We start from the raw sequence: 17,908 nt of genomic DNA, 5'->3' as shown, positions 1-17,908 counted from the left end.
GTGGGTGATTATTGCACTCCAGTCGGATTGAGCCAGTGAAGGTTTATATCCAAGGGGTAGTTGGGGTTGATTGCTCATGAAATGCCACTCAGGGATGAGTGAGACTGGTCACTCTCATCTTAAATGTCAGGACCAACTTGCCTAGCCCCGGGCTCCTACGCTCCTCATGGGGCAATGTAGGATTGGATGATGATGATGGATGGATCTGTTCAAGTAAAAAATTAAGATATATTATACAGGTCCTGCTTCAGTCAAATGGTCAAAAGTTGGGTTTTATTATATTTTGCTGAAGATTAAGCAATGATTTCACCTAACTCAATGAGCCATAGAAGACTGAGTGTTAATGCTGTCACCATTAACCGCTAAGGTCAAAACAACATAGAAGACTGAGTGTTAATACTGTCACCATTAACCCCTAAGGTCAAAACAACTCCAGCATTCCATTCCAGGTAAAGCCTCTATCCTTCTACCTATACCCACATGCCTAAATCCCAGGAGGTTTAGCCAAAGACAAATCACCTCCATATCACCCTGTCCTCTGCCATCAGGCCTCCCTGACTCCATGTCACCCTGTCCTCTGCCATCAGGCCTCCCTGACTCCATGTCACCCTGTCCTCTGCCATCAGGGTTTCCTCTCTCTCGAACTCATACATCCCTCTCTATTTCATCCTACCATCACATCACTGATCTCCCCCTCCCTCTCCTCCCCTCATAATGCCAAATACAGTCATCCCTCAGTATACGATGGGGTTATGTCAAGTGAAAACCCATCACACAATGATTTACTGTTTACTGAGATTAATAGAACATGGGCTAATGGGGACAAGGAAGGGCCCTAAAAAAAAAAAAAAAAAAAAAAAAAAAAAATGTGCTACCCACATGAAGTATGTCTTAAGCTGGTCTGGGTCATTTTCAAGGGTTCCCCCTCCCCCCAAAGCTGGAGGGTCTGGATGATCGCTTAGTCCTAGGGAGGAGGTGAAGAGAGATGTGGTGCACAAAGTGGTGAGGCTGAAGGACAGCAATGCAGTGAGAGCAATGGAGAGTGTAGCGGTGAGGCCAAGGGAGAGTGTGGTGGTGTGGCACTCGGGAAGAGTGGTGGTATGGCAGTGGGCGAAGGCATGGGTGGGCCAGGCAGTGATGAAGATAAGACAGATATGACGGAGGCAGTTGATGCAGGACATAGCGTTTGCACATCACTTGCTGATGACCTTGGTTCTTCCCTGGTGCTGGTGGCAAGGGAGAAGAAGAAGGTGATGGTGGTCTGCCGTGCCGCCATCTTCTTGGTTGCCAGGAGCACGCTGTATGGCTTGAAGTGTTGCTCCATGCCGTATGTCACTGCATCACTCCTCACTGCAGCAATGTATGAAATTGCCTCATCCATCTTTGCCACGAACTCCTTCAAGGTCTTGATGTCCAGAACACCAAGGGCTAACCCTCCGCGCTGTCCTTGCCACCTTCCTCTGCCTCCGCCACCTCTAGGTCAATGTACTTTTATGTTGAGAAATGCAAGTCATGAAAAAGTGCTGCCGGGTGGCTGTCCAGAACCTCATGAACATTTACTTCGTTGACCTCTTTAAACCCCACCTCATGCGAGAGGTCAAGAATTTCACGCCAGATGTTCTCCACCATCAGGAACCCCAAGAAGGAGTGTGCACACTCTAGCCATACTTTTCTCTGGATGACATTCAATGTGCTTGGCTGCACCTCCTTCCATGCCACCGTGATACTGTCAATGGTGTTCTTTATATAATATTTTTTCCAGAAATGCCCCACTGTATCAGTCTCCCCCGAGTCACTCACCCTCACCTTCTGCTCTACGGTGCAGCTGAAGTAGTGGGCCTTAAAGGAGGCACTGACGCCTTGGTTCATAAGCTGGAGCAACGATGTTGTGTCAGGGGGCAGATACACACCACTTCAATAATATTCACCTGGTCCTCCGTGCTGTCAGGGTGGCTTGGAGCATGGTCCATCAGAAGAAGGAGACAGTTCACCAGACTGTGCCAGCTGGCATAGCCTAGTCATGCAAGCAGGGGGGACAGATAACTTGCCATGTACTGAGCTGCAGTGTGGAGATCAGCCAACCCCAGGAGTTACTCTTCCAAATAATCCCAAGGTTCTCATTCATGTACCCTGCCTGTGCCTGGGGGTTCTCCCAACGATAAAACAAGAGGGGTCTGAGCTTAAGGTTCCCCTCTGCATTTGCACCAAGATGGATAGTGAGGTGGCCCTTGGCTGCCTGAAACCCTGGCACACGTTGTTCTTCCTTGCTGATGTAGGTCTTCTGGGATATGTTTCCAAAACAGGTCCGTCTCACTGAAATTCAAGACCTGTTTTGGAGAGTATCCCTCTTCCTCTTTGAATGCTTTCAACTTCAAGGGGAAGGTCTCAGCTGCCACATGGTCAACATTAGCAGCCTCCCCATGCATGGTCACATGTCTAAGGTCAGCATGGGCCTTAAACTGCTCGAACAACCTGCGCTGCCTTTGACCTCCTCCTCTGCCGCCATTCCTTTCTTGTCCCTGAGATCCTTCCACAAATTGACACCCTTAGTACAAATAAAATTATGATGCAGGGGCTGCTACTCTTGATTAAGTTAATTAACCCACAGTACTCGAGTTTGGGGAGGCAACGGATATGATTGTGTGCAACACATATTTTAGGAAAAGAGACAGTAGGTTAATTACGTATGAGTCTGGGGGAAATAGCAGTCAGATAGATTATTTTCTGGTTAGGAGGGCCGATAGGAGGTTAGTGAGGGATGTTAAAGTTATAGGAAGTGAGGAGTGTGTGCAGCAGCACAAACTGTTGATTTGTGATATGGTGCTTAAAGAACAAGTGATGAAAAAGAGGACTTATGTACCTAGGAGGAAAATATGGAAGCTGAAAAACCAAGCAGTAAGGGATGCCTTCTATAGCGAGTTGAGGAGAGTGGTGGCTGAACAGGGAGCTGTAGACAGAGGCGTTAATGAACAGTACAGAGCCCTCAAGAACAATTTCTTGAGAGTTACTGATGTAACATGCGGCTGGACAAGAGGACCACCAAGACATAAAGTAACTTGGTGGTGGGATGAGGGTGTAGAAGCTGCAATTAAGGAGAAAAGAAGGCTTTTCCGGGAATGGAAGAAGGGTGGTAGCAAAGAGGAATATTTGGCTGCCAAGCGTAGGGCTAGAAGAGAGGTATACAGGGCAAAGTCTGAATCACAGAGACAATTACTTGCTAACCTAAATCATGGGGAAAGGAAAAATATATTTAGGGTGGCAGGTCAGGTGAAGAGGGATAATCGGGATATCATAGGTGAGCAGTGTGTGAAGAATGATGAAGGAAGGGTAGTGGTGAACAGTGAGGATATTAAAGATGCATGGAGAGAGCATTATAACCGGTTGTTGAATGAGGAGTTTGACTGGGACAGGGAAGGTTTGGAGCCAGCAGATCCAGTGTCTGGCCCTTGGCCTTTGATTGATACTGCTACTGTGAGTGAGGCAATAGGTAGGATGAGGGTGGGGAAGGCAGCAGGTGTGTCTGGGTTGACTGCCGAAATGTTGAAGGCCTCAGGCGATATAGGGGTGAGTTTAGTCACTGACCTGATAAATAGGATTATTTATGAGTGTGTTGTCCCAGATGATTGGCTGAAGAGTGTAACTGTAAATGTGTATAAAGGGAAGGGTGATGCCCTGGAAAGAGGAAATTATAGAGGTATAAAGCTTTTAGATCAGATAATGAAGGTAATGGAGAGAGTTTTAGAAGGTATGATTAGAGAAAGAGTGAATATTGATGAGATGCAGTTCGGGTTCATGCCAGGTAGGGGGACCACTGATGCCATATTCATTGTTCGACAGCTTCAGGAAAAATATGTTGGTAGGAGAAGGGATCTTTATTTTGTTTTTGTTGATTTGGAAAAGGCCTTTGACAGAGTCCCTAGAGAGGTGGTGAAGTGGGCAATGAGAAAGCTTGGCTTGGAGGAGTGGCTGGTTAGGGTGGTTATGGCCATGTATGTTTTTTTTTTTTTTTTATGCGAGGAAGAAGGAACCAAAGGCCATGGCCCGCAGTAACAGTTCCCTCCAAGAGAAAAACAAAATACAATAGAGAGCCAAATTCAAGATCCGATCATTTTGAGATGCCTGGACACACTGCGTTTGAAAGACTGGAGATCATAGGCAGCAGGAAATACAGATAGAGGGAGACAGTTCCAGAGCTGACCTGTTGCATAAATGAAAGACTGGGAGTAACGGTTAACTCTTGCATTAGAGAGTTGGACAGAAAAGGGATGAGAGTTTGCTGCCAGACGGGTGCTACGCGCCCGTCGTAGAGGTGGAGGAATGCAAGCAGACAGTTCAGAGGAGCAGTGACCATTAAAGTAGCGATAGAAAAGAGATAAAGATGCAACAGTGCGGCGAAGAGACAGAGGTTGAAGGGAGTCAGTAAGAGGAGGAGAGTTAATGAGACGAAAAGCCTTTGACTCCACCCTATTGAGAAGAGCTGTATGTGGGGAGCCTCCCCACACATGAGAGTTGTACTCCACACAGGGGCGGATAAAACCTCTGTATAGAGTCAACATTTGTGCAGGGGTAAAAAAAGAGCGGAGTCGGCTTAGCACACCCAATCTCTTGGAAGCAGATTTTACAAGAGATGTAATATGGTCTTTCCAAGATAAGTCCCGAGTAAATGAAACCCCAAGCATGTTCAAGGATGATGCAGGATTAAGCTGAATATTATTAAACATTAATGGGTATACCTGTGGAAGATTCTGTCGGGTTGATAGGTGTAAGGACTGAGTCTTAGATGCATTAAAGACAACCATATTATTTTTACCCCAGTCAGCGATACGAGCCATGTCAGACATTAGGTGTGCCATAGCCTCATCCCTTGTTTCTTGAAGTAACTGTTGAGATGGGCGTTGCGGGAACCGAATGGAAAGGTGAAGGGTGGAGTCATCAGCGTATGAGTGGATAGGGTTAGATGTACAGCTTAGAAGATCATTGATGAATAAAAGGAAGAGAGTTGGTGATAGGACAGAGCCCTGAGGAACACCACTGTTGATAGATCTAGGAGAAGAACGATGGCCGTCTACAACAGCGGCTATAGAACGACCAGAAAGGAAGCTAGCGATGAAGGCACAGATAGAAGGATAGAAACCGTAGGAGGGCAGTTTGGAAATTAAAGATTTATGCCAGACTCGATCGAAAGCCTTTGAGATGTCAAGTGCAATGGCAAAGCTTTCGCCAAAGTCCCGAAAGGAGGATGACCAGGAGTCTGAAAGGTAGGTGAGAAGATCGCCAGTGGAGCGTCCCTGACGGAACCCATACTGACGATCGGAAAGAAGGTTGTGATAGGAAAGATGCCTTAAAATTTTTCTATTAAGAATTGACTCGAAAACTTTTGAAATACAGGACGTTAAAGCAATTGGACGATAGTTGGAGGGTTGGGAGTGGTCACCCTTCTTTGGGACTGGCTGAATGAGAGCAAACTTCCAGCAAGAAGGAAAGGTACAAGTTGACAGACAAAGGCGAAAGAGTTTGCCTAGGCAGGGTGTAAGCACAGAAGCACAGTTCTTGAGAACAACAGGAGGGACCCCATCAGGCCCATATGCCTTGTTAGTACTGAGGCCAGTGATGGCAGAAAATACATCAACTGAAGAAATTTTAATGTCAGCCATGAGGAAGTCAGAGGGGAGAAGTGATGGAGGAACAGCACCGGAATCGTCTAAGGTGGAATTGGAGGAGAAAGTCTGTGCGAAGAGATCTGCTTTATCAGTAGAAGAAATAGCTACAGAACCATCAGAGTAGAAAAGAGGAGGGAAGGATGATGAGGTAAAGTTGTTAGAAAGATTTTTGGCAAGGTGCCAGAAGGAGCGGGAAGAATTCGAGTTGGAGAGTTGAGAGCATTTAGTATGGATGAAATTATTTTTAGTAGAGCGAAGAACAGACTTAGCACGATTCCGGGCAGAAACGTAAAGATGATGTGATTCAGGGGTGGGTTGGCTCCGGTACCTTTTGTAGGCCTTCTCCTTGTTGCGGACAGCATTAGAACAAGCGTGATTAAACCAAGGCTTTCTTGCGTTAGTCAAAGGATATGAGAAAGGAATGTATGCTTCCATGCCCGAGAGAATAACCTCCGTAATGCGCAAGGCACACTCAGATGGCTCACGGCCATGGAAGCAATAATCATTCCAGGGAAAATCAAAGAAGTACTGCCTGAGGGCCCCCCAGTTCGCGGTCCAAAATGCCACAGACGACGTTTCCCTGGAGGGTCCACAGGCCGTACTGGAGTGATAGGACATGTTAAGGTAATAAGGTTGTGATCGGAGGAGCCCAACGGAGAGAAAAGATTAACAGAGTAAGCAGAAGGATTAGTTGTGAGGAAGAGGTCAAGTATGTTGGAGCTCTCTCCAAGGCGGTCAGGGATACGGGTAGGGTGCTGTACAAGCTGCTCTAGGTCATTAAGGATAGAAAAGATGTAGGCTTGTTCACCAGGTGGATCCGTGAAAGGAGAGGAGAGCCAAAGGTGGTGGTGAACATTGAAATCTCCTAGAATGGAGATTTCAGAGAAAGGAGAAATGGACAGAATGTGTTCCATCGTAGAAGTAAGATAGTCGAAGAATTTTTGATAGTCAGTAGAATTAGGGGATAAGTAAACAGCACAGATATATTTAGTCAGAGAATGACAGGAAAGCCGAAGCCAGAGTGTGGAGAATTCAGAAGAATCAAGTTCAGGAACACGAGAGCAAGATAAGTCGTTGCGTATGTATACACAACAGCCACCTTTGGCTTTGAAATGAGTATAGAGAAAGTAGGAGGATACAGAAAAGGGTTTGCTGTCGGTTGCCTCAGACAGCTGAGTCTCCGTCAGAAAAAGAAGGTGAGGTTTAGAGAAGGAGAGGTGGTGCTCACCCAGGTGAGAGTGAATGGAGATTTGAGTGATGAGTTTTCCGTGAATGTTGGTGTGCATCAGGGGTCAGTCTTGAGTCCCATGTTGTTTATCATGGTACTTGAAGCCCTTTCACGTGACTTTAGAAACGGACTCCCGTGGGAGTTGTTGTATGCTGATGATTTGGTGTTGATTGCAGAGAATGAAAGGGAGGCGGAGGAAAGGTTTAGGAAGTGGAGAGATGGTATGGAGCAAAAGGGTTTAAGGGTAAATGCAGATAAAACAAAAGTGATGATATCTAGGGTTGGTGGCGGTACTGTCAAAGACGAGGGAGAGTGGCCATGTGCAGTTTGCCACAAGGGTGTGGGAAGTAATTCCATCTTGTGTGGTGTGTGTGATAAATGGGTGCATAAGAGATGTAGTGGTATCAGAGGTAGACTGCGAGATAATGCTGATTTTATGTGTAAGGCGTGCCGGGGTGAGCAGGTGGAGATTGTCAGACATGAAAGGATTGAACTTGCTGGTGAATCTCTTGAGTGTGTGGAAGAGTTTTGTTATTTGGGAGACATGTTGTGTGCTGGAGGTGGGGCTGGAGCTAGCTCTGTGGCTAGGGTGAGAAGTGGTTGGAAGAAGTTCAGGGAGCTCTTGCCTCTCCTGACATTGAGAGGGCTCTCCCTACGTGCTAAGGGGTCTTTGTATGCAGCATGTGTTAGGAGTGTAATGCTGTATGGCAGTGAGACCTGGGCAGTGAAGGAGGAAGATATGCGCCGGCTCAGGCGTACAGAAATGATAATGATTAGGTGGATGTGCAGTGCGTCCCTGCGTCCAAGGCCTGGAGGGGCTGGGTTTACAATGGAAGAGTTGAGAGGTAGGATGGGACTGGAGTGTATTGGTGTTGTGATGAGGAGAGGTAGATTGAGGTGGTTTGGACATGTGGAGAGGATGGGGGATGATAATTGGGTGAGGAGGGTGAGAAGTGTTAATATTGGGGGTGGGGTTATGAGGGGTAGACCGAGAAAGACATGGGACGAGGTCATTAAGTGTGACCTTAGGGTTAAGGGACTGAACAGGGAGGCTGCAATGGATCGTGCAGCGTGGAGAGCCGCCATTAGGTGACCAAGGCCGACACATGCAAGCATGTTGGAGCCTTTAAAAACGAAACGAAACGAAACGAAACGAGTGCTTGGAAATGCTCCATCTCCTCCATAATGGGCTCCTTATAGGGTTGGGCCGATAAGCAATTTAGCCAACAGCCGATTACTGACTAATCAGTGGTCAACAATCGGCCGATACCGATTAGTTGGCCAATTGTTTAGAAATTATAAATGTGATTAATTTTCATAACATTATTGGTGGCACAAAGTTAAAGACATCACCCTAATGTTATTTTTTACCTTGTTTACTGCCATGTAGAGGTGTATGGTATGTAGGAGGACTGCTGGGCCTTGATAGCAGGCTGTGCAGCCTATGCCCAGAGTCGGACACATAAAAAAAAAAAAAAAAAAAAACTGCCATCTCCTGTATGGCACGTAATAGTTTTATTCATTTGCCTCTCTTCTATAGTAGAGTTTTGCTTTGTTGCAACATCTCATTCTTTGCATCCTGGTTGTAATTTGTTAAAATTTGCCATTTCTCTTGCCCTTGTGGTGATCCTAGATGCTATTTGAAATGGTAATGTACAGAAATTGTATCAAAATCTCAAGCCCTCTATTAACTTCTTATTCTGGGATCTTAACATAGTGTGTGTTTGCTTTAAATACTGCTTTTGATTTTTACTTCTAATTAAAAAAAAAAACAATCTGATTGTATATTCTAATAAAAAAAAACATGATTGTATTTTTTTTTTTTTTAATTGCACAAAAATATACGTTTGCCTGAACATACAGTTCTAAGAAAACATGACACCATCAACATACATGACACACCAAGTCACCAACACTGCATCTACTATTTCTCTACTACAAATGGATCAGTAAAAGTTTTGAAATGAAGAGTTTTTTTTCATTCTTTTTTTGTTAATTTTTAAGAAGAACTATAACAAGATGAAAACCTCAGTTCTCTTATTTTCATTATCTGTCAATCTGTTCCATAATAGGGTAAATGGTAAAAATAAACAGAAAGAGCATATAAAACTAATACAGATAATATACGGTAACTAATATACATTTGTATAGGAACTTGTCTGAAACAAATCCTTTGACGAGGGTATCAGAATTTTGGTAATATCACTATACTCACATACTGACATTAATACATAATGCAGGTTAGTATAAAAGACAGAAATATGCTTCTTCTGCTAATCGGCCCCGATTAATCGGTCAAAAGGCCTATTACCGATTAATTAGCAAAGTGGCCAAACAGGCCAATTACCAATTACCTGCCAATTAATCAGCCCAACCCTAGCTCCATAGTTTTGGTTACACGCTTAGCAGTCAGGGTAGGCATGTTCTGGAATGCTACTAGAACAGCATCTGATTTTTTCATTACAGTAGAGACTGGAGCAGCTTTAGGGCCTTGACGATCTTGCAAGCTCCCTACCTCTCCTTATGTAGCTTAATAAAGTCCAATTTCATATCAAGGAAAAGGCTGTGCCTTATCCTTTTAGCCTTGTCCTTCGCAGCATCAGCAGCATTAAGCTTTCCACTAGGGGTAGCCCCAGATATTATATCTATGTCACAAGTTTCAGATATTGCATTTCACACAAAAAAGTTCTCTCTCCACTTATTATCGCACACTGCACTATTCACTGTGCACTTGCACTGTTACTTGGTGATTGCAATGTTATTTCAATGGCCTTGCACTTATGCAATGGTCAGGTAACTCAGGGAATGCAAAGGAGACGATCACAGGTGTAGGACATGTGAGTGACAGGATAAGTGTGATGGGGTCTTCGAAGGGGTGGCATGAAAGAGGTCACATGATCAGAGGCCTGAGATGGGGGTTCTAAGCATGCAAACACTGGGTGGCAATCTTGAGTCAAACATTTGACTGTCAGTCTGCGTGCGTCACCACGTCCACATAGACTGTCTTAAGCAGCCATCACAGTTATCATATGAGCAAATTTTAATATCAGTATCACAAAAATGGGTATGGCTTTTAATTCATTGTTGTCGATTTTTTGCATGCCAAATAAATGTACGAGACCTGACTGCAATTTATTCAGCTAAGAGTGAGTCATAAGAGCCTGAGTGTTATTGGTACATCCCTGTTAACTGATGGGGTTACATTATGTAAAGTGTACTGGACAAAAATTTATCGGATACTGAGACAACTATAACACGGGTTCAATGAGGTTACATTTGAGACCAAGAGGTACAGAAAACTTTCCCTCACTGTATCAACCATGGGTATGACAGAAAAAGTAATAAGAAAGGTGGAGCAGAAGTATGAAAATTACGGTCATAAAGTCTGGAAACAAATATAACTAACTATAAGCGAATGAATCATCGTCATGGGTCCCCCCTCTGAGCCGAGGGAGAAGTGATGTCCCTTGGCACTCACTCATCATCCTCTTCCTTAGTGCTTCACCTTCCTTCTGTCAGGGACAGCACTCTGAGCACCACACTTTCCACTAAGGGTGGCACCTCGACCAGAAATGTTCAGACTTCAGTTATTTTATTAACACGTTCGCCGCGTTTGGCAACCCTGCACTCTCGCCCTCCCAGCATCAACTTCACTTCGCTCTCCTGCCAGTGTCCGTTGGACTTTCGGAGGGAAAGGAGGTATGATTCACTCTTAGAGGGTGGTGCATTGGTTAGAGAAGTAAAAGTCGTGGTACATATGTATACCGAATCGCCGACTACTAATATATTTTTCTCCCCTCGCGTATTGGTGCATCGATGTACCGAGGTTGCCTCGGTGCATCTGGGTACCAATACGCGACCTACTGATCATATCTTGTTGCTCTGCGACTTGGTGCGTTGATGTACCATTTCATTAGTTTAGAAAAATTTGTATTTTCTAATGTATATACCTGTTAGTACCTATAAAATATGTCTTATTATTTCAATAAGCTGCACATCTCTCTCTCTCTCTCTCTCTCTCTCTCTCTCCAAGGAGAGTATCAACCTTCTGTGTTGGGTGTGATGGACAACCCCACTTTTGTATTTCATGTTTCAATGAAAAGCATGCAGCTTCATACTAATAGGTTATATTATACAGGGCAAAAATTAGATATTTGGATATTCAGTTTTGCAAATTACGAGTCATATAGTGTAATAGTTAATTATTTTTGTATGTTTTATATAACCTTCATTTATCATAGGATTTAAATTTTTATATTTTCTTTTAATTTAGCAGTATTTTCCTTTACAGTTACTTACTGTTACATTATGTAATTCATTTACTTTGTTTATAAATTGTTACCAGGCTTCTTGTGCATCTTGGAACTATGTTTTATTTTATGAAATATTATCTCAATTTTTTTTAAACGGAGTGTTGATTTTTTACTTTTTACACAAGAAATGCATTCATAAGTGTTATATTTGATACCTCCCTTTCTATGATATTGATTATAATGCATTTGAGCTAACTGTATTGTGTGACAACTGATTTTGTATAAAAAATGATGAACGAAAAACAAATAAATTTTTAGCTGATTATTAATCAATAACTTACCTATGTATAAGTATTTTTGTATTAAATAATACCATTGCAGCACATCTGTAGCTTTAATAAATGCAAATGGAAATAAATATTGATTATATACTTACGTTTTCAAAAGCTTTTGAAAAAGGACATTCGGGTCAAGGATGTACCAATACGCTGAGGGGGAAACTTCTGCTCGGTACATCAATGGCCCGATAAGCGGTCAACGTGTTAAAATAAAAAATCCACTTTTTGATAACTAGCACTGCGCACAAATTACTGCAGCAGGTGTGTGATGCTGTGTTGGAGAGTGAATGAACAATACAACACAATGAACACAAGAGATGCAATCACTGCTGCAGGACATGAGAGAGAGAGAGAGAGAGAGAGAGAGAGCATAGGGATGGAGTGGCCCACCTGTGGAGTGGTGGGAGCTATCGGACTTTAACCCGTTCCGTGCCGTTATATTTACAGCAAGCTCACCTCAAATGCGTGGGTTTCATTCCTAACGTGGTGGGTTCGGCGCGAAACCGCGTAAGTTTTAACTACTCCTTATTTTGCTCCCTAGACCCCCTAAATGTGGTATTTTGCTGTTATCTGCCAATTGTAATCAATATGAAGCATTTTAAGTGGTTAGAAGGTTTATTTAATGATATAACTTACAAATACAACATACAAATACGTCAACACAAGGCAACATTCCGAAGCCGATTGGTTTTGGGACCGTCACAACAATAACAAGACAATTTGCTGTCATTATTGAAGACAGCTATGGGTGACGCTAAAATATAATTCAAAGGCGACTACATTGAGGAAGAAACAATTATTGACTAAAGGTGCAACTAATAAATAATATCCAAAGCCTACACTACTGAACATAGATTTTGATGGATCCCCCTGAAATATAGTTATTAAAGTATTGATTAAATAATAATAAGTATATTTATAAAAGTATTGATTAATTAATAATAAGTATTTTTAAAGAATGATGAGGAATCATCCAAGGTGTGAATTGTCCTGATGGGGATCGTCCATGTTTTGACAGGGAATTGTCTGACAGCAAACTGACTTGACGCCAATCATGGGTAATCACATAAATCAAGTTAACTGGTTATAAGGCATTATTTAATGCTTTAACTTTATTTAAGTGCTTTAACTTACAAGTACATACCAGAATAGTAAATATTTAACTTACACATACAGTACTGCGGAAAAGCAGTACAGCAAATATTAAACAAACAAAGAACAAAGGCAATATTCCAACACTTAGCAGGTAAACTGGTTATAAGACTTTATATCTTGCTTTAACATTATTTAATAGTACTTTAACTTGCACATAAACTTACCAGAACAGTAATGTAAATATTTAACTTACAAATACAGTGCAGTACTGTGGAAAAGCAGGACATGATCACATGATCAAGACAAACCGTGCGAGGTGCTATGCTGATGTTCGAGGATTTGGTCTTTCAAAGGCCTCTCTTGCGTAAATTTATAGTTTTCGTAATGGTTCTTTAATCTTATGTTGTCTTATACGTACCCCAGCACTTACCGCGTATAACTGCAAGCGCGTTCGGCAAGAACGTGTTCGGGGTGAGCTTACTGTATACGAACAAACCAATACTGTCAAAATTGCCGAGTCCGTATACAGTGTTCGTCAGAAGTATCGAGCGCCCTGTGTCCCTCCTACGAAACAATCCTTTCAACATTGAAAAAACATATAAATAATGCATTTTATTTACCTTGAGTGCTTCGTAGAGTATCCTTTACGGTTCTTCACGGACCTGAGACGTCTTGGAAGTGAAAGGGCAAGGTTCCTTAGGTGCTGGAGGGGTATTTTGTCCCAGGAGTCACGTATGGCGGCTTCCAGCTTAGGCAGAGAGTTCACGTCCTTCCCTTGGAGATTCTTCTTTACGAGGTACCAGAGGTTTTCTGTCAGGTTGAGGTCTGGGCTATTGCCTCAGACTTTCATGAATGATTCCTCGCAGTCACGAAGCCAATTTGTGACCGATTTGGCCTTATGAGCAGGTACACCGTCCTGCTGAAACACTCGTGCACCTGTGAGCTCGAAGGAGTCTGGTAAATGATCAGACAGAAGCTCCAGATAAATGTGCTGATTCACTCTGCAGTTCACAACAATCTTCCCCAAACCTTTACCAGAAAAACAACCCCATACCATGAGTGAATCAGGGTGTTTAATTGTACTTTCCACGTAACGTGTGTCAAGCGGGTCATTACCTTTGCGTCGGTACACACGTGCTCCTCGGTTACAGGTAACACTAAACGTTGCCTCATCAGACCACAACACTGGCAACCATTGCTCCTTACCCCAGTTAAGATATTTATTAGCAAAGGCAAGCCTACGAAGTCGCTGGTAACGTGTGAGAAGAGGCCTTCTCACAGGCCTGTGACTTGTGCAACCAAGTTCATGGACCCTTCAAGACACTGTGCGCACAGAAACCTCACCAAACACTTCTGGGTTGCTCTCCTTTATTTTCCTTGCACTCACACGAGGATTAGACTCCACTGCACGTTTTAAAACATTAACAAACCTTGGGGAAGTTTTCCTAGGCCTACCAGACAGCGGTTTCTTTGTGGGAACGTCACCACTTTTTTCCACTCGAAAATGGGCGCACCACCTACCCACAGTTGATCGAGCCACACCAACCAATTCACTAATTTCCTTCATTTGGTGGCCTGCCTCCTTTGGAGCAATGATCTGGGATATGATTTCACTCGATAGTTGACGGGTAGGTGCCATAACAAAGTGGCGAAAGCCAAAACACTGCAAGATACCCGGTTAAAAATGGCGCAAAAAGAGAGGGAGATGCGGCGGAATTCCTCTCTCTCAGGCAGCCCGTAGGCAACTGAGACGGGAACCAACCAGTGTGCAGTAAGGCCTCAGGCTACCGTGACGTCATGCTAGCGCCGCAAACATCTGGCTCAATTTTTAGTACCAAAAACGAGTGATTCTTTTTTGGCCATAAGTATTGCGTGCCCTGCCATAGGCGCTCAATACTTCTGACGAGCACTGTATATACAGACTAACTCATAGTACCCTAAATGGCCAACACAGTTTTTCACACATCTGCATGAAATTGTCTGAGTCTGCCCTTAGAGTGTGACAGATAATGGGATGACTGACACCCCTCCTCCCCTCCCATGCCTTATACCAATATGATAATAAAAGTGAATGTGAAACTATGTAAAATCAGCATGGAACCAAAAATTCCCATCATCCTAGTTTTGACTATGGCCGCATTACATACACCAGGTTGCATTTCCATACTACAAATACTCCATGGATCCACCTACTCTACACCAAAATGGACTATCTATCCACATCAGCCACTGACAGTAAATAAATGTGGCCATCTGACGCAAATTTGGGTCATGCCGCTCTGCCAAAGATATTGTGCTTAATCCCAACTTCCATTTGAAGTTGGAGACCTTCCAAATGATGAACTAATTCAGTGATGTGCAAATAGTGTATATAGTGAAGGTGGTATACGGAAATGTTAGGTAAATACAAGTAAATCTTGAAATCAAGTAATGTATGGAAAATAAGAAAAGTGTGATTTATCGTAACTAATCTGACTGTGTGCTGCATAAGTGTTTATTGTGCCTTATATGAGTGTTTACAGTGCCTTATACCAATATAATTAAAAAAAAGCAACAGTGAAAATATGTAAAATTAGCATGGAACCCCTACTTCCCATCATCATAGTTTCGACTGGCTGCATTACATAAACCAGTTTGCGTTTTCATACTACAAGTACTACACACATCCAGCAACTCCACACCAAATGGACCATCTATCCACATCAGCAGCTGGCAGTATCTGAAAGTAGTCATCCAACACAAATCTGGGCGTGCTTGACCAAAACACCTGTTTTCGGGCAGAAAACAGCCGAAGTGAGCACTTTTACTATCACTAGGCATATTTTGACCATTTTTCAGGTCTATTCATAAAAGAAAAAAAGGAAAGTTGAAAACAACCGGCATTTTAGGCAACTCTGCTGCCCTGAACCTCGCCAATCTAGGCACAAAAGCCGACAAAGGCTCCAGCACTGAATGGATTAACAGAAGCATCAGAATGGGTTTCTGCGTATATATACATTGGCAGCCATCTTGGCTCCGACAGCTGATGATCACCTTGCATGTGTGTTGGCACTGATGGCAGGCCTTCATCTGTCATCACTACAGTGGGAGCCATACATTGTCTACAAGAAAGAGGTCCTAACTTATGTCACATCATCATAGCAATTTATCAATTATAGGGAAACTGGATAATGGGTGCGCTGTACATTAATAAACCAGAGATCATGAAAGGGAAAGTAAACTCCAAATTTCTGACCCCCTTCTTAAGGTGCATGATGGAAAATAAAAGGAGTGTTATCTTTCCCCTTCAATGTTAACTGCATTATCATATCATATCACATAGTTTATAAAGACTTCAACATGCTTGCATGGAGAGTTTGGATAACAGGGATGTAGTAGTAGTAGTAGTAGTAGTTGTTCCCTAAGCAGTCTGGCCGAACAGCCCCGAGTCCCTTAGGAAGGCCATGGCTGAGACCGGGCTTTCCCACAGAGCTCTCAAAGAGTGTATGTTGTGTTGTTGGCATAGGTGATTGTGTGCAATGCAGTCTTCCATAATGTGCTTAATAGTATGGGGTGCTGTATTGCATCCTGGACAGGCATCAGCGACGGAGTCATCCAGCCTCTTCTGGTAGCTTAAGAGGGCTGGATGGTGCCCACATCTCAGCCTGGCCAGGTGGACCCTGTCCTCCCGAGGAAGATAGGATTCAGAAGGATGGATGGCAGGAGGCCGTGCATGCAGCTGTGTGTTGTCTTTAAGTGACTGAATGGAGCGGCAAGTGATCTGAGTGTGGATATGCTTCTGGAAGCTGGTCTGTAGTGGGCGAGGGGGAAGAGATGACAGTATTTGTGTATGGTATCGTGTGCTGGGTGTTGTTTTGATGTTCCTTGGTGTGGGTGGATATGCTGCCATGTACTGTAGTGGATGCTGTGGGTTTGTGCAGGCTGCAGCAAGAAACTGGGTGCCTCTCATATCTAGGTGATCCTTGACTTTGAGGACTTTGGTTTCTTGATGTAGGTGATCTGTGGGTGTAGTAGCTGTGCAACGTGTGATTATTTTTAGGGCCTAGTTCTGTATGGTCTATAGAGTGTTGTAGTGTGTTTTGGAAAGGTTAGAAGCCCAGGCAGGGCTTGCATAATTCATCACTGAACGTATGTATTGTTTGTATACTGTGGTGGTGGTTTCTTTGTTGTGTCCGAATGTTGTATGGGCAAGTGACCTCAAGGCATTGAGTCTTGGTGTTATTTTATTTTTAATGTTTGTGATGTGTTGTTAAAATGACATTGATGTATTGTATGTTATACCAAGGATTTTGTGTGTGTGTGTGTGTGTGGTAGGGGAGTGTTGTTTATGGTGAGGTGTGGGATGTGACTGTGTTCTGCTGTCCAGTTTGCGAGAAGAGTCACTGTAGATTTGGCTGGGGCTATTTTGAGCCTGTTTGTGGTGAACCATTCATGTAGTGTATTGAGGTAAGGTTGAATGGTGCAGCTGTGTTTGCATTTTGGTGCATACATGTAAGTGTTATATCATCTGCATAGGAAGCTATGTGTATTTGTGGTGTGTGGGGTGTGGGTATGTCGTGCATGTATAGGTTGAAGAGTGGAGGGGACAAAACAGATCCTTGCGGGATGCCGTTTGTGAAGTTTCTGATGTTAGAAGACTGACCGGCAAATGTTACGTGTGCACATCTGCCTGCTAAGTAGTTTGCCAGCCATCTTTTTGTGTTATTGCACATGTTTGTGTTGAGTATTTTGTTTGTGAGGTTGTGGCGGGGGATGGCATCAAAAGCTTTGCTAATGTCTATTGTGATTAGGATTGTTCTGTGTGGTGGCCTAGCTGAATTCATGCCATCGAAAACTCTCTGTGTAAGGTCTGTAAGAAAGGTGTGTGTGGAGTGTAGTGGCCTAAAGCCACGTTGTGACTGGGCTAGGGGAATGTGAGGTGTGACTTGTTGTAGTACCAGTCGTTCAGTGACTTTAGAGGGGATGCAGAGGAGTGTGATGGCGCGATGTGAGGAGGGTAACGTGGGGTCTTTGTTGGGTTTAGGGATAGTGATGATATTGCCATGCTTCCAGATGTTGGGTATTATGTTGTGTGAGTAGCTGTAGTTTGATATGTTGGTGAGTGCTTGAATGCCTTGTGGTCCTAGGTGTTTAAGGTGAATGTTGCTTATGTTGTCTGGTCCACAGGCAGATGAGTGCTTGAAGTTGTTAATGATGTGCTTCGTCTGGCTGTAATTGAAAGGTGCGTAGTCTGGGTCTGTGGGGAACTGTCTCTTACATCGGATGATACGTCGGTCTTCGGGATTGGGGTTTAGATGTCTGACTTGTGAAAAGTGATTGATGAGAATGTTTGCT

At 43.5% G+C, this 17,908-nt stretch overlaps 1 protein-coding gene across 1 annotated transcript in view; it reads right to left on the bottom strand.

Annotated features, from left to right (window-relative positions):
* Positions 1–17,908, bottom strand: part of LOC145400196 (uncharacterized) — a 97,158-nt gene that overhangs the window by 52,117 nt on the left and 27,133 nt on the right. The window contains exons 5-7 of the mRNA XM_080272711.1: positions 2,141–2,281; positions 1,546–1,872; positions 1,202–1,405 (exon numbers count right to left, since the gene is read on the bottom strand). Of these exons, the coding sequence (XP_080128837.1) occupies positions 1,202–1,405; positions 1,546–1,872; positions 2,141–2,281 (672 nt within the window). The remainder of the gene's footprint in view (positions 1–1,201; positions 1,406–1,545; positions 1,873–2,140; positions 2,282–17,908) is intronic.

The sequence above is a fragment of the Coenobita brevimanus genome, chromosome 51 (genome assembly GCF_032717465.1).
Source record: "Coenobita brevimanus isolate Jiangsu-jjx chromosome 51, ASM3271746v2, whole genome shotgun sequence".
NCBI classification, from domain to species: Eukaryota; Metazoa; Arthropoda; class Malacostraca; order Decapoda; family Coenobitidae; genus Coenobita; species Coenobita brevimanus.
This window is presented reverse-complemented; position numbering and strand designations above follow the sequence as displayed.